General features: G+C 34.5%; 1 protein-coding gene across 3 annotated transcripts in view; it reads right to left on the reverse strand.

Annotated features, from left to right (window-relative positions):
* Nucleotides 1–2342: 2342 nt before the first annotated feature.
* LOC114243892 (uncharacterized) overlaps nucleotides 2343–14876 on the reverse strand; it is a 404128-nt gene continuing 391594 nt past the window's right edge. For 2 of the 3 annotated variants that reach the window (XM_089738726.1, XM_089738723.1), the window contains 11 exons: nucleotides 13975–14172; nucleotides 13326–13458; nucleotides 12761–12987; nucleotides 11696–12265; nucleotides 10557–10784; nucleotides 9858–10062; nucleotides 9033–9215; nucleotides 8386–8624; nucleotides 7845–7961; nucleotides 7648–7745; nucleotides 2343–6755 (listed from right to left, as the gene is read on the reverse strand). In XM_089738726.1, coding sequence (XP_089594852.1) covers nucleotides 6599–6755; nucleotides 7648–7745; nucleotides 7845–7961; nucleotides 8386–8624; nucleotides 9033–9215; nucleotides 9858–10062; nucleotides 10557–10784; nucleotides 11696–12265; nucleotides 12761–12987; nucleotides 13326–13458; nucleotides 13975–14172 — 2355 coding nt within the window. In that variant the 3' untranslated portion in view covers nucleotides 2343–6598. The remainder of the gene's footprint in view (nucleotides 6756–7647; nucleotides 7746–7844; nucleotides 7962–8385; nucleotides 8625–9032; nucleotides 9216–9857; nucleotides 10063–10556; nucleotides 10785–11695; nucleotides 12266–12760; nucleotides 12988–13325; nucleotides 13459–13974; nucleotides 14173–14876) is intronic. The other variant, XM_089738725.1, reaches the window with a different exon arrangement.

The raw sequence follows: 14876 nt of genomic DNA on the forward strand, positions 1-14876 counted from the left end.
TAAGCCTTGTAATCTTTGAAAACTTGAAGTACGTCGCTTTTATTAGCAATAAAGTATACTTCACACCATCTTGATTTGTCGTCGATGAACGTGACAAAATACTTTTTACCGCCCATAGACTGTTGTCTCATTGGTCCGCACACATCAGTATGCACGATCTCCAATAGTTCACTTGTACGATCTTCGCTTCCTTTAGAAAAAGGCGTGCATGTCTGTTTTTCACTTATACATATTTCACACTCTGACAATTTTTCGTTGTCCTTCAATGATAGGCCATGGACAAGGCCATTTTTCGCCATTGCCTTTAAATCACGCTCGTTAAGGTGGCCGAGGCGCTCGTGCCACATATCTATAGGTTTTTTCACCATTTCAACATTATTGACATCATCTTCGCTCATTCGGACGTGGTATAAGTTACCAACTCGATCCGCTCGCATATGAACCTTATTATTGTCATCTATGACAATTGCATAATTTTTATTGAAGCGAACTTCAAACCCGTGATCTGTCATCTTCGCAACTGATAATAAATTGGTTCGTAGATCCGACACGTAGAACACTTTTTTAATATCAACATGGCGCTTTTCGCTGCCTGTGTCTACCATAATACTGACTTTTCCTGAGCCGCTAATTTTTGTAGTTTTACCATTAGCCAAATTCAAGTCTGTATCAACTCGAGTAAAATCTTTAATCAATTGTTTGTTATTACACATATGTCCCGTACATCCACTGTCAATACACCATACAGGAGCTCTCTGCTCGGCTATCATCACCTCTTTGGTGGTACTTACTAACATATTTGTCTTGTGCTCATCATCACTATTACATTCTGCTTTATGTGAGCTTTGTTTAAGCTTACTCACGTTTTTAGTTCTGCACTCTCTCGCCATATGCCCAAGACGACCGCAACGATAGCACTCAATGTTTTTATTTGTGTGCTGTTCGAAGTTCTTCTTCGGGTTGGCATTTGATTTAATGTTGGTACGCTTGACGAACATAGCCCTCTGGTCTATTATCTTACTCTTCCGACCTTCATAATCCTCGATAATCTTCACTTTCAGTACATCAGTTGATGGTAAATCATCACGCGATTCCATTGCTGTTCGAAACATTGAGAACGATTCCGGTAAACTATAAAGTAATAAAATAGCAAGCAACTCATCTATCACTATCAATCCGATTTCTTTAAGCTTCTTAACACAGTCGAAAAAATCAGAAATATGTTTTCGTATGTCTCCATCTTCTGGCATACGGTTTAATACAAGTCTCTTTAGTAATGACGCTTTTCGCGCTGGCCCGCTTGACTCATACATAGATTTCAACTTGTCCCATATTGCTTAGAGGAGTCTAAACCATCCAGTGCAATTAACTCGCTCGGGCTGACAGCTAACAATATGTCCGATTCGGCTTTTCCGTCCATTTTATTCCATTCAGAATATTTAGAATCTGAATGTATTGGTTTAGGTATTTTTCCTTATACGTATTCCCACAAATCATTCTTCTTCAGAATAGCTCGCATGTGAATCTTCCAGGTGTCATAGTTATCACCCGTAAGTCGATCAATCTTAATATTAGAAGTCATTTTGTAGTTTCTTCAACTTCAAAAAATCAGGAAATAATTGACACAACGGATTACGCCTATTAAAACAATTAATCGTTAAATCATTTCTATTTCACTTTCTGCAAACGTCCTGGGCCCATAACCTGTTAGGACGTGCATAATTAGAAACAATTTAGTAGTTTAATAGTATTTTATAATTTTCAAATTAACATTATATTCTGACATATATCAGTTCGCACAGACTAATCATAGATAAGTTTGCTCATCGAACTTTACCTTATTAACAAAAACCTTACATAAAATTTTATAAAATACACGTCTATCGTGAATGGAACGTGAAACGTCAACTTTGACGCCTACCTTGACGATTTTTCCAATTTGTATGGAAACCTTAAAAAAATATATCGCGTAAACCGTAAGTTTCCGCAACTTGAAATTTGGCAAAAAGATTTCTATTTATGAGTACGAAAAAATTGTGAGCTTCCAAATTGACGGACCATAAAGCAAAGTTTAGCCTGTTTGTTTTTTTAAATAAGTTTGAAGTGTATATTTTCAAACTTTCTTTAAAATTGAAATAATTTCGACTGTCTAATTCTGAATACATACCGAAACCTTTCTCGTAAAGACTAACTTTTTTAATTTCCTTGTAACAAATGCAGAGGATATTCTTTTTTTTTACTTAATTATTGTAGAAAAACTCCAATGTGTAATTAGGAAAAAATATTTTATTTTCACAGATAAGTTACAAGTAGGGTTGGCACGATCAGGAAAATAAAAACAATTTCACAAAACCTTCACCATATATTTATTAATAAAGACAATCTAAAAGATCACGTAATAGTCATTGTCTTAAAAAATTAGTTATCCTAATAAATTTATCAATATAAATAATAGAGTTTAATTTTATTACTTATTGTTTCAAAGATATGCGAAGTTGTGAAGAGTCGCCCAGTGGCACGAGGGCAGGACTCGAGCTTACTCGTTGTTCATTACAATGATCACATTTATTGAATATAACAATGAATCTAAACGCAATACACTTACATCATCCAATTACACGCTACTACAATGTTTAATCTAAATGCTTAATCAATGACGACCTAACATGTCTACGCGAAGAAATTAGCTAATCTAAAAATGTGTCTACAAACTTTCATAGTACTTTTAAAAGATTCATTTTGTATTTTACAGAACGATCAAAATCACAACACAGAGTGTAATATCAATTATCGTGCGTTTGGCACGCGACAGTTCACCGTCTACAATTATATTACAAGTACACATATACCTACGTATTAGGTACGTACAAATACAGCTAAGCGCCCGGCGACTCGAGAGGATTCCCCGACGCCCTGCACTCTGACCGATACAAAATTAGAAGAATATATTATGCATTTAGACTTATAAAATATTAATACTATAATAACATTCTCATGTGTTGACACGAATACAGAAGTACTTACATTTACACTATGTGCCATTTAATATATTACAGAAAATAGTGTCAGATAATAAGGACGTCATTTCTTCGAAGCGAAATTAAACAATACTCAGGAGCTGGTAACACTCGTAGAAATATATTCCTAGTGCTGTATTCTTTGTTTGGGAATTTATAACAAAATAATAACTTATCGACTTATGTACATTATTACTTTTATTTATGAACTCTTCATAGAATTGACTCGTAGATATTGTAAAGGATACATAATATTCTTTCTTTTCGTTCAAAATAATATCTGATGAATGAATGTTTCTATTTATTTCCATAATCTAATTTTAATTTAATTTTCTAAATTTAATATTTTTTATTGTTTATATTTAATAAATAAAATAATAAATAACGATGGAGATACGATCGATTCACTAATCTTCACTCTCATGACAGAGCGAAGAGTGAATGATAATACCAACAATAAATGCATTAAACCACTGCTCTTGTAAACTAAATAAAACAAACAGTGTAAAAATTAAATCGTAAGGCACTTCTATATTTAAGTTGAAATAAGTTTTTTTTTGGTTAAAATCTTCATTCTTATAATTTAGATAAATTAGCGTTTCTTGTGCATTATCTATAGAATACAGCGGGCATTTGCTAGTGTAGTCTACGGTAGTTGCGATCTAAATATCGAACTTACGCTGTTTCTAATCTTTTTAACTAATTTAAGGGCATATTCTACGTAAGCTATACCCTGACTAGGATGACGAGTTGGCACGCGGAATGGGTTAATTAAACTGATCAATAAAAACATTAAACAAGGCCGAAATCACGCGCTGTCAACGAAATTATAATTTGCTGAATCCAAAAAGAAGTTTTCAGTCTTAATGGCTAAGAGTAAAATGTTACTGGAGGGAATTATCGTTGATAAATCGCAATATACGAAAGTAGATTATTTTGGTTTGCATTCTCAAAAAATATTTTGTATTTAAAAGGAAGCGTGTTAAGAAAAAAATATAAGCTACTAATAATTGTTCTTATCAAATCCTAGCAGAGATGATGCGATTTGTATGAAAATAAATGGCACATTTCTGACTGAAAATATGTCTTAAAAAACTATTTATTTTTGATTTAGCTTTTCCCTACTAGATAACCAACTAGAAAATAATTTAGCTAATAACATCGTAAGCTAATACTAATAACAAATTAAACTAAAAATTATGTATTTATAAGTATTTAGAGCGTTTTCAAAATATTTGGCACAGTTAGAACTTAATGTATTTAACAATTAACAATAAAACGTTAGATTTTTTTCTAATATAATGTTATATAACACAACCAAATAATCACACGAGTTAGTGGCGTACAGTTCGTTCGTTCAATTTTTTCAATATAATTTGGCAGCTTTTTCTCAAGTTTACGCGGATGGTAAACCATCTTTAGTTAAATTATTAAATTCTAATAATATCCGTACACGAAATCAAAGCGAATAACTTTCATTCACATTTTAAACATCATTTATAAACGTGTTAGAATTTCTCAAAACAAACAGTTACGTCTAACATACACTCACAATAAGAAATTTCAATAAAACTACCTACACACATTTTGTGGTACTGTAAAAACATACACATGTACAACATACGCTTAAATCGTTATAATAAGTTAATGTTAAAAAAATTTCGTTAGTAGTAGAAGTAATTATAGAAATTGAATAAAATTTTTATGATACATTAAACATGTCTTTTAAAAGGAATTCTGCCCCAAAATTAATCATTCAATATTACGGAAGACGACAAAACGAGTAATTTACAACTTCACAACCTTACGTTTGTATTAAAGAGTTTCAAATGATTTATTGTAATTTTGGGTGCAGCGAAATACAGTTTTGCGTACAGGCAATACGTGTGAATACTCTTAAATTTAATTTTGAGCAAGTTAATTGCCTGTTTTGTACCATTAAATCATAAAGATAGCACGCACCGAACAAACAATTCTCACATACATTTATCACAACACTTAGGTACACTTACAAACATTCCTATTATTATAAAATAAACAGTACATTCGTAAATTAAGTACATATTGTATAAGATTCAAATGAGAGCTTCATTCAGAACAATCAACAAGGAACTAACTATGTAGAATAAATAATGTTATTAACGTAAAATATAAATAGTGACTTATTGAGCATTTTATAATATTTGTGTAAAAAAATATTATTCCATTTTTTTGTAGTAAAGATTCTATGAACCTTTTGGTAAAAAGAATGACTAATAATATATTTTTTACTGTATTGAATTCACTATAATATAATTAAAGGACTATATTTTCGTTGTTTCGCGTTGTAATAAAAATATACTTAAATACCTTTCATTTAATTTATTTATATAAGAAGAATAATTTGTACCAAAAAGTTCACAGAGATACAATATTTCAGATGAAGACGCATTATTAACTTAGATATGTAAAAAATAGATAGGTACGGATGTTGAATTTCATTTAATTATAACATAAATATACTTAAATCGAAATAACTATTGAAATACGCATGAAAAACAGAATACGACTAGAAAAATAATAAATTAAAATAAGTAACAACTAGGATTTAAAAAGAAAATGAGCAAACAAGCATAATATTATAACAAAGTAGTTACGAGCTGTGCTCGCGATAGAATGAATTGTATAGAAACGAGGTAGTGTAGTTACTACACGATTTATGTATCACACGTACGAAATATAGTAGTAATACTTAAATAGATCAATAGTAATCTTGGATAGCTCATCTCTAACGTAGCGATTACAACCAACTACCTTCATATTTTATTTACAAAATCACACTTACAAGTCACATTGAGAAATCTGTCATATAAAACTTTACGAAGACAAAACTTATCTATCTATCGTCATACAAAATATCTTTGTGCTCTATGAGTTGAATTAAATAATAAATTAGCTAGACTATAAATATTATTGTATGGCTGTTTAATTAAAAACATCAATCAGTTTTTTTTACCAAAAACAAATAACGGTAAAATTTAAATGATTGAAAGTAAAATCGCATTTGACTAAAGATTTGTTCTAGAATAAATTATCATTATCAGCTTTTTGTTTGAGTTAAATGTTCAGTATCCTCACATATTAGGTTTTTTTTTTATTTTGGCAATTAAAAATAGTGGTCTCTATAATTGCGTAAAGGTTCGTTGATAAATCTGGAGGCTAACATTTACTGGCTATTTCTTGAACAGTTCAAGTAAGAGTAAACAATGTGTGTGTGGTGAGTGGGGGTCGGTGGTGACAATGTGCAGGGGGGGGGGTCATGTCTCGGCCAGCGGGTTCGCAGCCAAATATTATGTGTATAATCTATGCTTACAACGCTGTGCGAATGAGCGGGGTGTCAATTGCATCATATTTTAATTGCGTACAATGTAAAGGGGATATTATTGTAAAATGCTTAATAAAAAGTTTTGTTGTAACGACGCAAGTCGATTTTTTTTAAATTTTAGTCTTTAAAACTCTTGCGATAGTTTTTATCTTAATCAACAATAATTACATTTTAGCATTTCACAAGTAAGAACCCGCCGTCTTTATGCCAGCATGTGTTACAACGTTTTGTGAAATTCGCTTGTTGTGTTATGTCTGCCATCAGATTTCTCGGCCTTTTCATAAGGCTTTTCGAGTTTTGATTTTTTCGTTTCGGCGTCGAGAGGCCGGTGTGACTTCATGTGTGCACTACGACTTTTTACTTTGTTAAATACTCTGAAACATAACAGGGATACACTATTATAATAGCAAACGAAAGATTAGCAACAAAAAAAAAATGCAGTAAAGTGAAGCCAAGCGTGAAGCGTTAGTGAATGAAAAACTTATATAAGCATATTATAACATTAACACACGAAAAATATTTTTATCCTAAGTACACTTGAATATTAAAATTAATGTATAGAAAATTACATTTTCACGTTCAAGTACAATTGTTATAATGTATCTTGTACTTTTCACACATATATGTTGTTTTTTTATGACGAAATATTATGTAAATAATTTATACGCTTCAACGATTTGATTTATATATTTAAAAAAAAAAAAAAGAAATACATTTTATTTCATATTTACATACAACTCTTTTGTATAATAATAATCTACATTCTGGGGACGCAATACGCTTTTTTCATTTAGTATTTTTATTACCATTGAAATATAAGTAAAACGAATATTGAACAGCTCAACATTTTCATTTGATATAAAACATATTACATATTATCTACGACTTCAGAACGAATTATGTGTCAAATTTTCACATATAAGTTTATTTCAGGCCGTCAGCGCAAAAGTGGCCTAAGTTTACCATAGTTAGTATGGAGATATCGAAGTTTGAATTTACTTTTACACTGCTTCGTGGGCAAAAACAATACGCGCGAAAATAATATTTACAAACCCATCTGTTATGTATCGCTGAAACTATGGATAGGCCGCTTTTGCCTCAAAATTTATTTTGTTTCAAATAAATTGCAATTTAGAAGCACCCAATTTTGAAAAATTGTGATTTAGGCCACTTTTACGCTGATGGCCTCATTTGTAAGCGTATTCTGTTATTGTAAATATAAAATTCAAAGCGATACGCTGGCGTGCTCCGTGTTTCGGCACTTACTTCCCGCATATCTTGCATGGGTACTCCTCATTGTCGTATGAAGTCGGTGATGAGGTGCACGAGGTGTTGCTATGTGTAGTTACTTGTGCTACAGAACCCTGGACGTAGAAAATCGCGTGTATTAACATCCCGTCACGGCTCTCCCTTCACTCGTTACACAATTTGAAGATATAGTTCTGGAGTCGAGAATAGCTTACTTGTGATGTATGCGGATCGGCACACCAACTCCTTAAGTACTGGGTCTTGTAGTCTTTCGTTACTTTCTTCCAAAAATAGTAGAATTGAACGCATTGCTTCGAGTCCTTTGTTCTAACCTGAGTACATTAAAAGTGTTTTTAAGTAATCAACTTTTAAATTACCCGGATATTTTATTGTTCGTTAACATAATATTTTTTTTTTTTTTTTTTTATATAAGGAAAAACAAAACGTTTTATCAGATTGATATTTGTCTTTATGTTCTTGAAGTTTTTATTTTTTATTGCTTAGATGGGTGGACGAGCTCACAGCCCACCTGGTGTTAAGTGGTTACTGAAGCCCATAGAAATCTACCACATAAATGCGTCACGCACCTTGAGAAATAAGTTCTAAGGTCTCAGTATAGTTACAACAGCTACCCCACCCTTCAAACCGAAACTCATTACTGCTTCACGGCAGAAATAGGCGGGGTGGTGGTACCTGCCCGTGCGGACTCACAATAGGTCCTACCACTAGTAAAAAGTGAAGTGAAAAGACCCTTACCAGTTGCGAAATTCTAAAAAAGTCTTTATCGTAATGGCTTAGTCCAGATAAGAACGCTTCGACTTCATCGGGCGCCCAACGCGACTCGTGCTGCGATGGCACCACAGGTCTTGACATTAGTCGTAGAGTGGCCGCTCTGATATCTCCACCACATTCTCCTAAAGTTTGTAAGGCAAATTCTCTTGTGTGCCCCCCGACTGGCATAGCAGCACACATCGCTAGTTCCATGAACATTCGTACTGTAATAGAAAATGGTGATTAATTTTAAAAAATATCAACTTATATAGTTTAGTTAAATTATTGGAACGAAGTTCCTTATGGGACAATCCGGAGGGGTACCCACCCTAACCGGGAAAAAACGTCTGTAAGATTCTTAAAAGTAATGCATACAGTGTACGACTTAACTTTGCAATAACGTACAATAAATAACATATTTTTATTATATATTTTTTTATAAATCATTGTGAATAAAATAAAGTTGATAATTTTGTAAAGTAGTTTTTTTTATCAATAAAAAAATCACAATAAAAAGTGTATACCCGAATAATTATTTTCTTTATACCTCGAATAGAACTTAAAATTAATATTTTTATATTAATCCGGTGTCCCACGACACCGCACATCTTTTTTTGTTGTTTGCTATGTACCTTCGTTGTCTTCTAACGCTTCGTTTATGCCCGGATCCCAAAGGAGTTGTTCCGGTGCTCGATGTAGATCATCACGATCGCTGTACAGCTCCGGTAATTCGGCTTGGAAATTAGTCCCGATATTTATTTGCGGCTTCCGAACGTCCTCCGTTTGCGATAAACCATCGTTTTCTGATAGAATTCCTGAGACGAAACGATAATTTGTGTTTACGGGGAATATGTTTTTAATACGCTTTTATTATTAGCTTCAGACGTATGTATGTTTGTAACGGAATCTTTGAACATGATTTTGACCCCCTTCAAAACGTCGGATTACCTCGAAATTTGGTATACTTATTCCTTAATAAGTACCGATGACAATTCAATATTTAAAAAAATTATTGAAAAAATTGAAATTCAACTAAAAAATGTAAAATAAATAATATGTAGTTTAAAAAAAACGAATAAAATAGGCTTTTATAAAAAATCCGACTAAAAAATAGAAAATAAATTTCAATTAATTAATATTATTAATATTATTAATATTAATATTAAATAATTTACAAAAATATTTTGTAAAAAAGCGTGGGGTGCTTTTCAGGATATTATCAAAATTACCCTTCTACTCATATCTGTTCATGAAATATTTATAACTACAGATACCATGCACCCTATGCTTTTTTTACAATAAAATCATTTTTTCTTACACTACTATTTAATTCTAATTTATTAAAATTCATTTTCTATTTTTTAGTTGGAATTTCTATAAAAGCGTATTTTGTTAGTTTTTTTTAAACTATCATTTATTTTTTCTCTAAGAGATATTGTGATATGCGTAATTTTTACCAGCCGTCAAATCTATGTATAGTCCAGAGCCATCGCGTTCGGGTGGTAGCATCGGTTGCGGCGTGAAGTGACTGATCGTTCTCCGCATCCTTGATCGGTAAGGACCCGCAGGTGATGCTCTACGTTTCCTTCGTTGTGGTGACGCCGGCACACTGTTCGGACTTAAGAACACAGCTGGTACCGTATCTCGACCTTCAACGCAGACCTATAAAAAAAATTTTTTTTTTTTTAGATGGGTGGACGAGCTCACAGCTCACCTGGTTTTAAGTGGTTGCTGGAGCCCATAAACATCTACGATGTAAATGCGCCACCCACCTTGAGATATCAGTTCTAAGGTCCCAGTATAGTTACAACGGCTGCCCCACCCTTCAAACCGAAACGCATTACTGCTTCACGGCAGAAATAGGCAGGGTGGTGGTACCTACCCGCGCGGACTCACAAGATGTCCTACAACCAGTAATTACGCAAATTATAATTTTTGCGGGTTTGATTTTTATTACACGATGTTATTCCTTCACCGTGGAAGTCAATCGTAAAATTTTGTTGAGTACGTATTTCATTAGAAAAATTGGTACCCGCCTGGGATTCGAATACCGTTGCATCGCTAGATACGAATGCACCGGACGTCTTATCCTTTAGGCCATGACGACTTCCATCGTATTGTTGTTCTGCATTTTGTGCTTAAAATATTTGAAATACCTGAAGTGAATTATCATGTTGCCATTGTTGTAGATGTCCAGTAGTATTTACGACGCTCCGATGTTGACGCCTGAATATTCTTTGATGGGAGAAATCTCTGGGGCTGCTCGATAGCAAAGGGTCTTCCGAGTTGAGCATGATACGGCGTGCGGTTTGCGAAGACTCCAGTGAATAGGCATCAAGTGACCTGCATTCCTCTGGTAGAACTTCTTCTAAAGCTTCTTCAACCTAAATTTAAAACATCAAAATCAACCGCGTTACTTATTTTATCTCATTTTTGTAGTAAATACTAGCTGACCCGGTAGGCTTCGTAGTGCCTCAATCGATAAATAAAAGACCTAAACTTTTGTATGGAATAAACTTGAAACAAAAAAAAGGAATTTGTCCGGGGGACACATCAAAGGAAAAACAAAATTGTTATTTTTATTTAATTCCGAGCATTTTCATATTTATCTACCTTTTAAACCTTCCCTGGACTTCCACAAATAATACAAGACCAAAATTAGCCAAATCGGTCCAGCCGCTCTCGAGTTTTAGCGAGACTAACAAACAGCAATTCGTTTTTATATACTTATATATAGATTTCATTATATTTTACGATAACATTGAAAGAAAAAAACAAATACAGAACAAGCCATTTGTGATGTTCAAAAGCTCAATTCCGAGTAAATTGTATTATAATTTAAAATTTTGTTTTGTTCGTTCGAGCTCCACGCATAATTCGTCTGGACTGGTTTTGATGAAAATGTATATTTTTTCTATATATTCTTTACATCGTGTGCCCTGCGAAAACTATTGATGATAGAATAAAATAACGTGCTACGATTTTGTAGTAGAACACATTGGTATTTACAAAAAGTGTCGCGACTGCATATGTCTAACTATTATAGTTATGCCGCAATATGTGTTCTTTTATTTAAAAAAATAAAACAACGTCAAATATCGTTGAAATTTTTGTTAAAGACCCGAGTGGAGCCGGAGCGGGCCGCTAGTATTTTATAAATCAGTTTTAGACTTATGATTAGAATTAAATAGTTGTACTATATCTTGTTACGAATGTTTTATTTAAGCTCTGAATTTAAGGAGGAACTACCGTATCTAACTACGAGTATTATAACATAATTGGGATCTAAATTTACCTCTTCTTGACTGGACATAGTGGCAGTGAAAAATGCGGCTGATAGCGGTGATGACGCTCGAGGAACCGTGTGTGCCGGAGAATGAGCATCATGAGAAGCTGGTGGCGTTGGGTAAGTAAAACCGGGCGAAGGCTGCGTTGAATAACTGCCACCGGGCGACGCTGCTGTGTACGCTAAGCCCGGCGAATCCCCGGTCGTATACGATAGTCCCGGTGAATTTGCCGTGTATCCGATACCGGGCGAGGTCACCGGCGAACCACCATGGCATGCGCCGAAATCCGCCAACGATTCCGGTAGAGGTGAATTTAGAACTGCAGCCAGACGTCGACTGTACGGGAATGTGACCGGGGATCTTTCTCTTATCGAAGCGGCCACAGTTGCATAGTCTTCCAACGAAGCTAGATCTTCCAGTTGGTCTGGCGCGGAGGTGAATTGAAACGTGTCATCGTTTAGTGCCGGCGAGAAATACCCGTCATCAGAGTTAAAGGACACCCCGAATAGTTCCGGACGAAACGTGTAGTCTTGCTGTGGCGATGCGTGTCCCGGGTCCGATGCCGATCGTTTGACAGCCTGTGTAATATTTAAAATCATTGAAAACTGAAACATCGGAGGAGGCAGTACATATGCAAGCTTTTTTCTTTCTTAGATGGGTGGACGAGTTCACCTATCCTGGCGTTAAGTGGTTACTGGCATAGACATCCACAACATAAATGCACCACCCACCTTGAGATATAAGTTCTAAGGTCTCAAGTATAGTTACAACGGGTGCCCGACCCTTCAAACCGTAACGCATTACTGCTTCACGACAGAAATAGGCAGGGTGGTGGTACCTACCCGCGCGGATCCACAAGAGGTCCTACCACCAGTAAATAAAAAAAATACTTCCAAATGTTTTTTTTTTCACTTAGGTAATGAAATAGTTATCGACATAGGCCACTTTTTTTTTTAAATTGGAAAAAGAAAATTTACGACTATTGCAATTAAAATGTATCTTTATTCACATTCATAATGGCGTCCTACCACCAGTAATACTAATAAGTACTAACATAAAGTGCTTGTTCTTACTTTAGTGTTCCCTTTCTTCAAGAGTTCGATTAGAGTAGAGTCCCTTTGTGCGGCGCTCATGTTAGTAGATAAGTTCGCGGCCACAGTGACGGCGGATGGCGCCCGTGGCGGTACGAACTGTGCCGACGTAGTGGCGGGTGATGAGGGTGACGCGCGTATCGTTGACAGCGGTGGCGGCGCTGGCGCAACGAAACCAGAACGTGAGGCTACAGTATCCGTACTCGTACCTATTGTGATATAAATAATAAATATTTACTAAACAATCACGCCACGTTAACTGGTCCCGTGCTAAGTTCGTAAAGAACTAGTGTTACAGGTACCAGATAACGGTAATAAATGTAAGATTTTTATAATACACATACATATATTTAATATACATCCATAATCCTGGAAAAGACATTTTATAATTATCATACAAATATCTTCCCTTGGCGGGATTCGAACCCGCGATCCCCTTGTGTAGTGACCATATCACTTACCACTACACTAGACGGCCGTTAGATATATTGTTAATTAAAACAGTGTTATGGCTAAATGATTTTTAAATCGCATCGAATTTACGTACAATTCGCCGAGCTTGCCGTGGCTCCTCGTCTGCTAATGATCTTTTCTTCAATGAGGGCTCGTACCGAGACGGATGCTGTTTGCAGAGGTGGTCCGGTCGTTTCTTTTTTATCTAGCTTTTTGCTATCTGAATCCTGAAAACGTAAATACTATGACAGTTGAGGCAAATTACTGGTATTATTTATCTTATTTTATTTATTTATTTATATTAGGCACATAATATACATTACAAGTTAAGCAAGAAAAGATTCATAACAAATAACAACAAGTAAAAAATTTGGCTTGTAACCTAAGCCATGCGCGCATAACTAATCAGGACATTACAACTATAGGACTAGACAGCATGATAACGAAAACCAATCCAACTTTTAATGTAAGGAAGTAACAATAAATCACAATCTCAAAGGAAATTACATTCAATAATTACACTACCTAATCTACTATTAACATGGATGATGCCTTTGATCATTTTTATAAACGAATTTATTTTATATGTAAAAATATCCAATTCAGTTGACGATTTTTCCAGTTCGTTTATAGGTGCGAGACATTCGGGTAAATGGATTATAATAAGATGTTTAATTTTTGTAACTTAACAATGCATAGACATTGTTCTTATTGACAAGAATGAAGTGATATGCAATTATTACCTTTTTGAAGTATCCTCCGTGTAAACGCATGTGGCCATTTAGAGCGGGTATGTTCTTGAATTTCCGATGACAGAGGTTACATTCGACTGGTTTGACGTCGTTAGTACGTGAAGCGTTTTGTATCGGCCCGCTTGCTGTGCTGCTGTGCGACCCGCTCGCACTAGCACCACCGCCGCATTTCGTGCTTCCTGGTTGCGCCTGAAAAAGTAATTACGCCCTTTATAACCTCCAGAAGACTTTCAACTTAGATACTTGTTTACTAAAGTACTTCATTATTTTTAAGCTTCAGCTTACAGTTTTAATAGCTCGTTAATATTCTAACTTAATTAATGTATTTTGAGTAAATCCTCTCAGCGAAAACGAAACTGATAGTAAAATTAGCGTACAATTTAAATTTGTTTTGAAGTTGAATTTGAATACGAGACTTCAGTAATAAATTGAAAATTTTAATATTTATATATAATTTGTAAACTAGTAGAGCATGTGGTTGTACCGCAGGATCATTCAACGCGTCGCGTGGTTAGTTTGCTTGTTCCATAATAATTATTTACATTGCCAATTGAAATTTGAAAAAAAAAGTATGTTATAATATTTCAGGCATCAGTAAATGGCGCGAAATTATTCGCTATTAGGGCCGGCTTGGTAAGCTGTTACAAGCGACTGTTGTCTGTTATAACAATAACATTGAAATGATACCCAAGCCACAACTGAGCAGATGAAAAACTGTAACTTAACGACTCTGCTCCCTTAAAAGTCGTTAAGGCCTTGAAGTAATTGCTTTAGTAATATCCACATACACGCAAAAGTTCTCGGAGAAGTTTTAAAAGTCAACATTTGGGCTAAGCGTATTTATTTGGTACATTTATGGACCGAAGACAGACAGAAGTTTTGATTTTTTAATG

The sequence above is a fragment of the Bombyx mandarina genome, chromosome 25 (genome assembly GCF_030267445.1).
Source record: "Bombyx mandarina strain Sakado chromosome 25, ASM3026744v2".
NCBI lineage: Eukaryota > Metazoa > Arthropoda > Insecta > Lepidoptera > Bombycidae > Bombyx > Bombyx mandarina.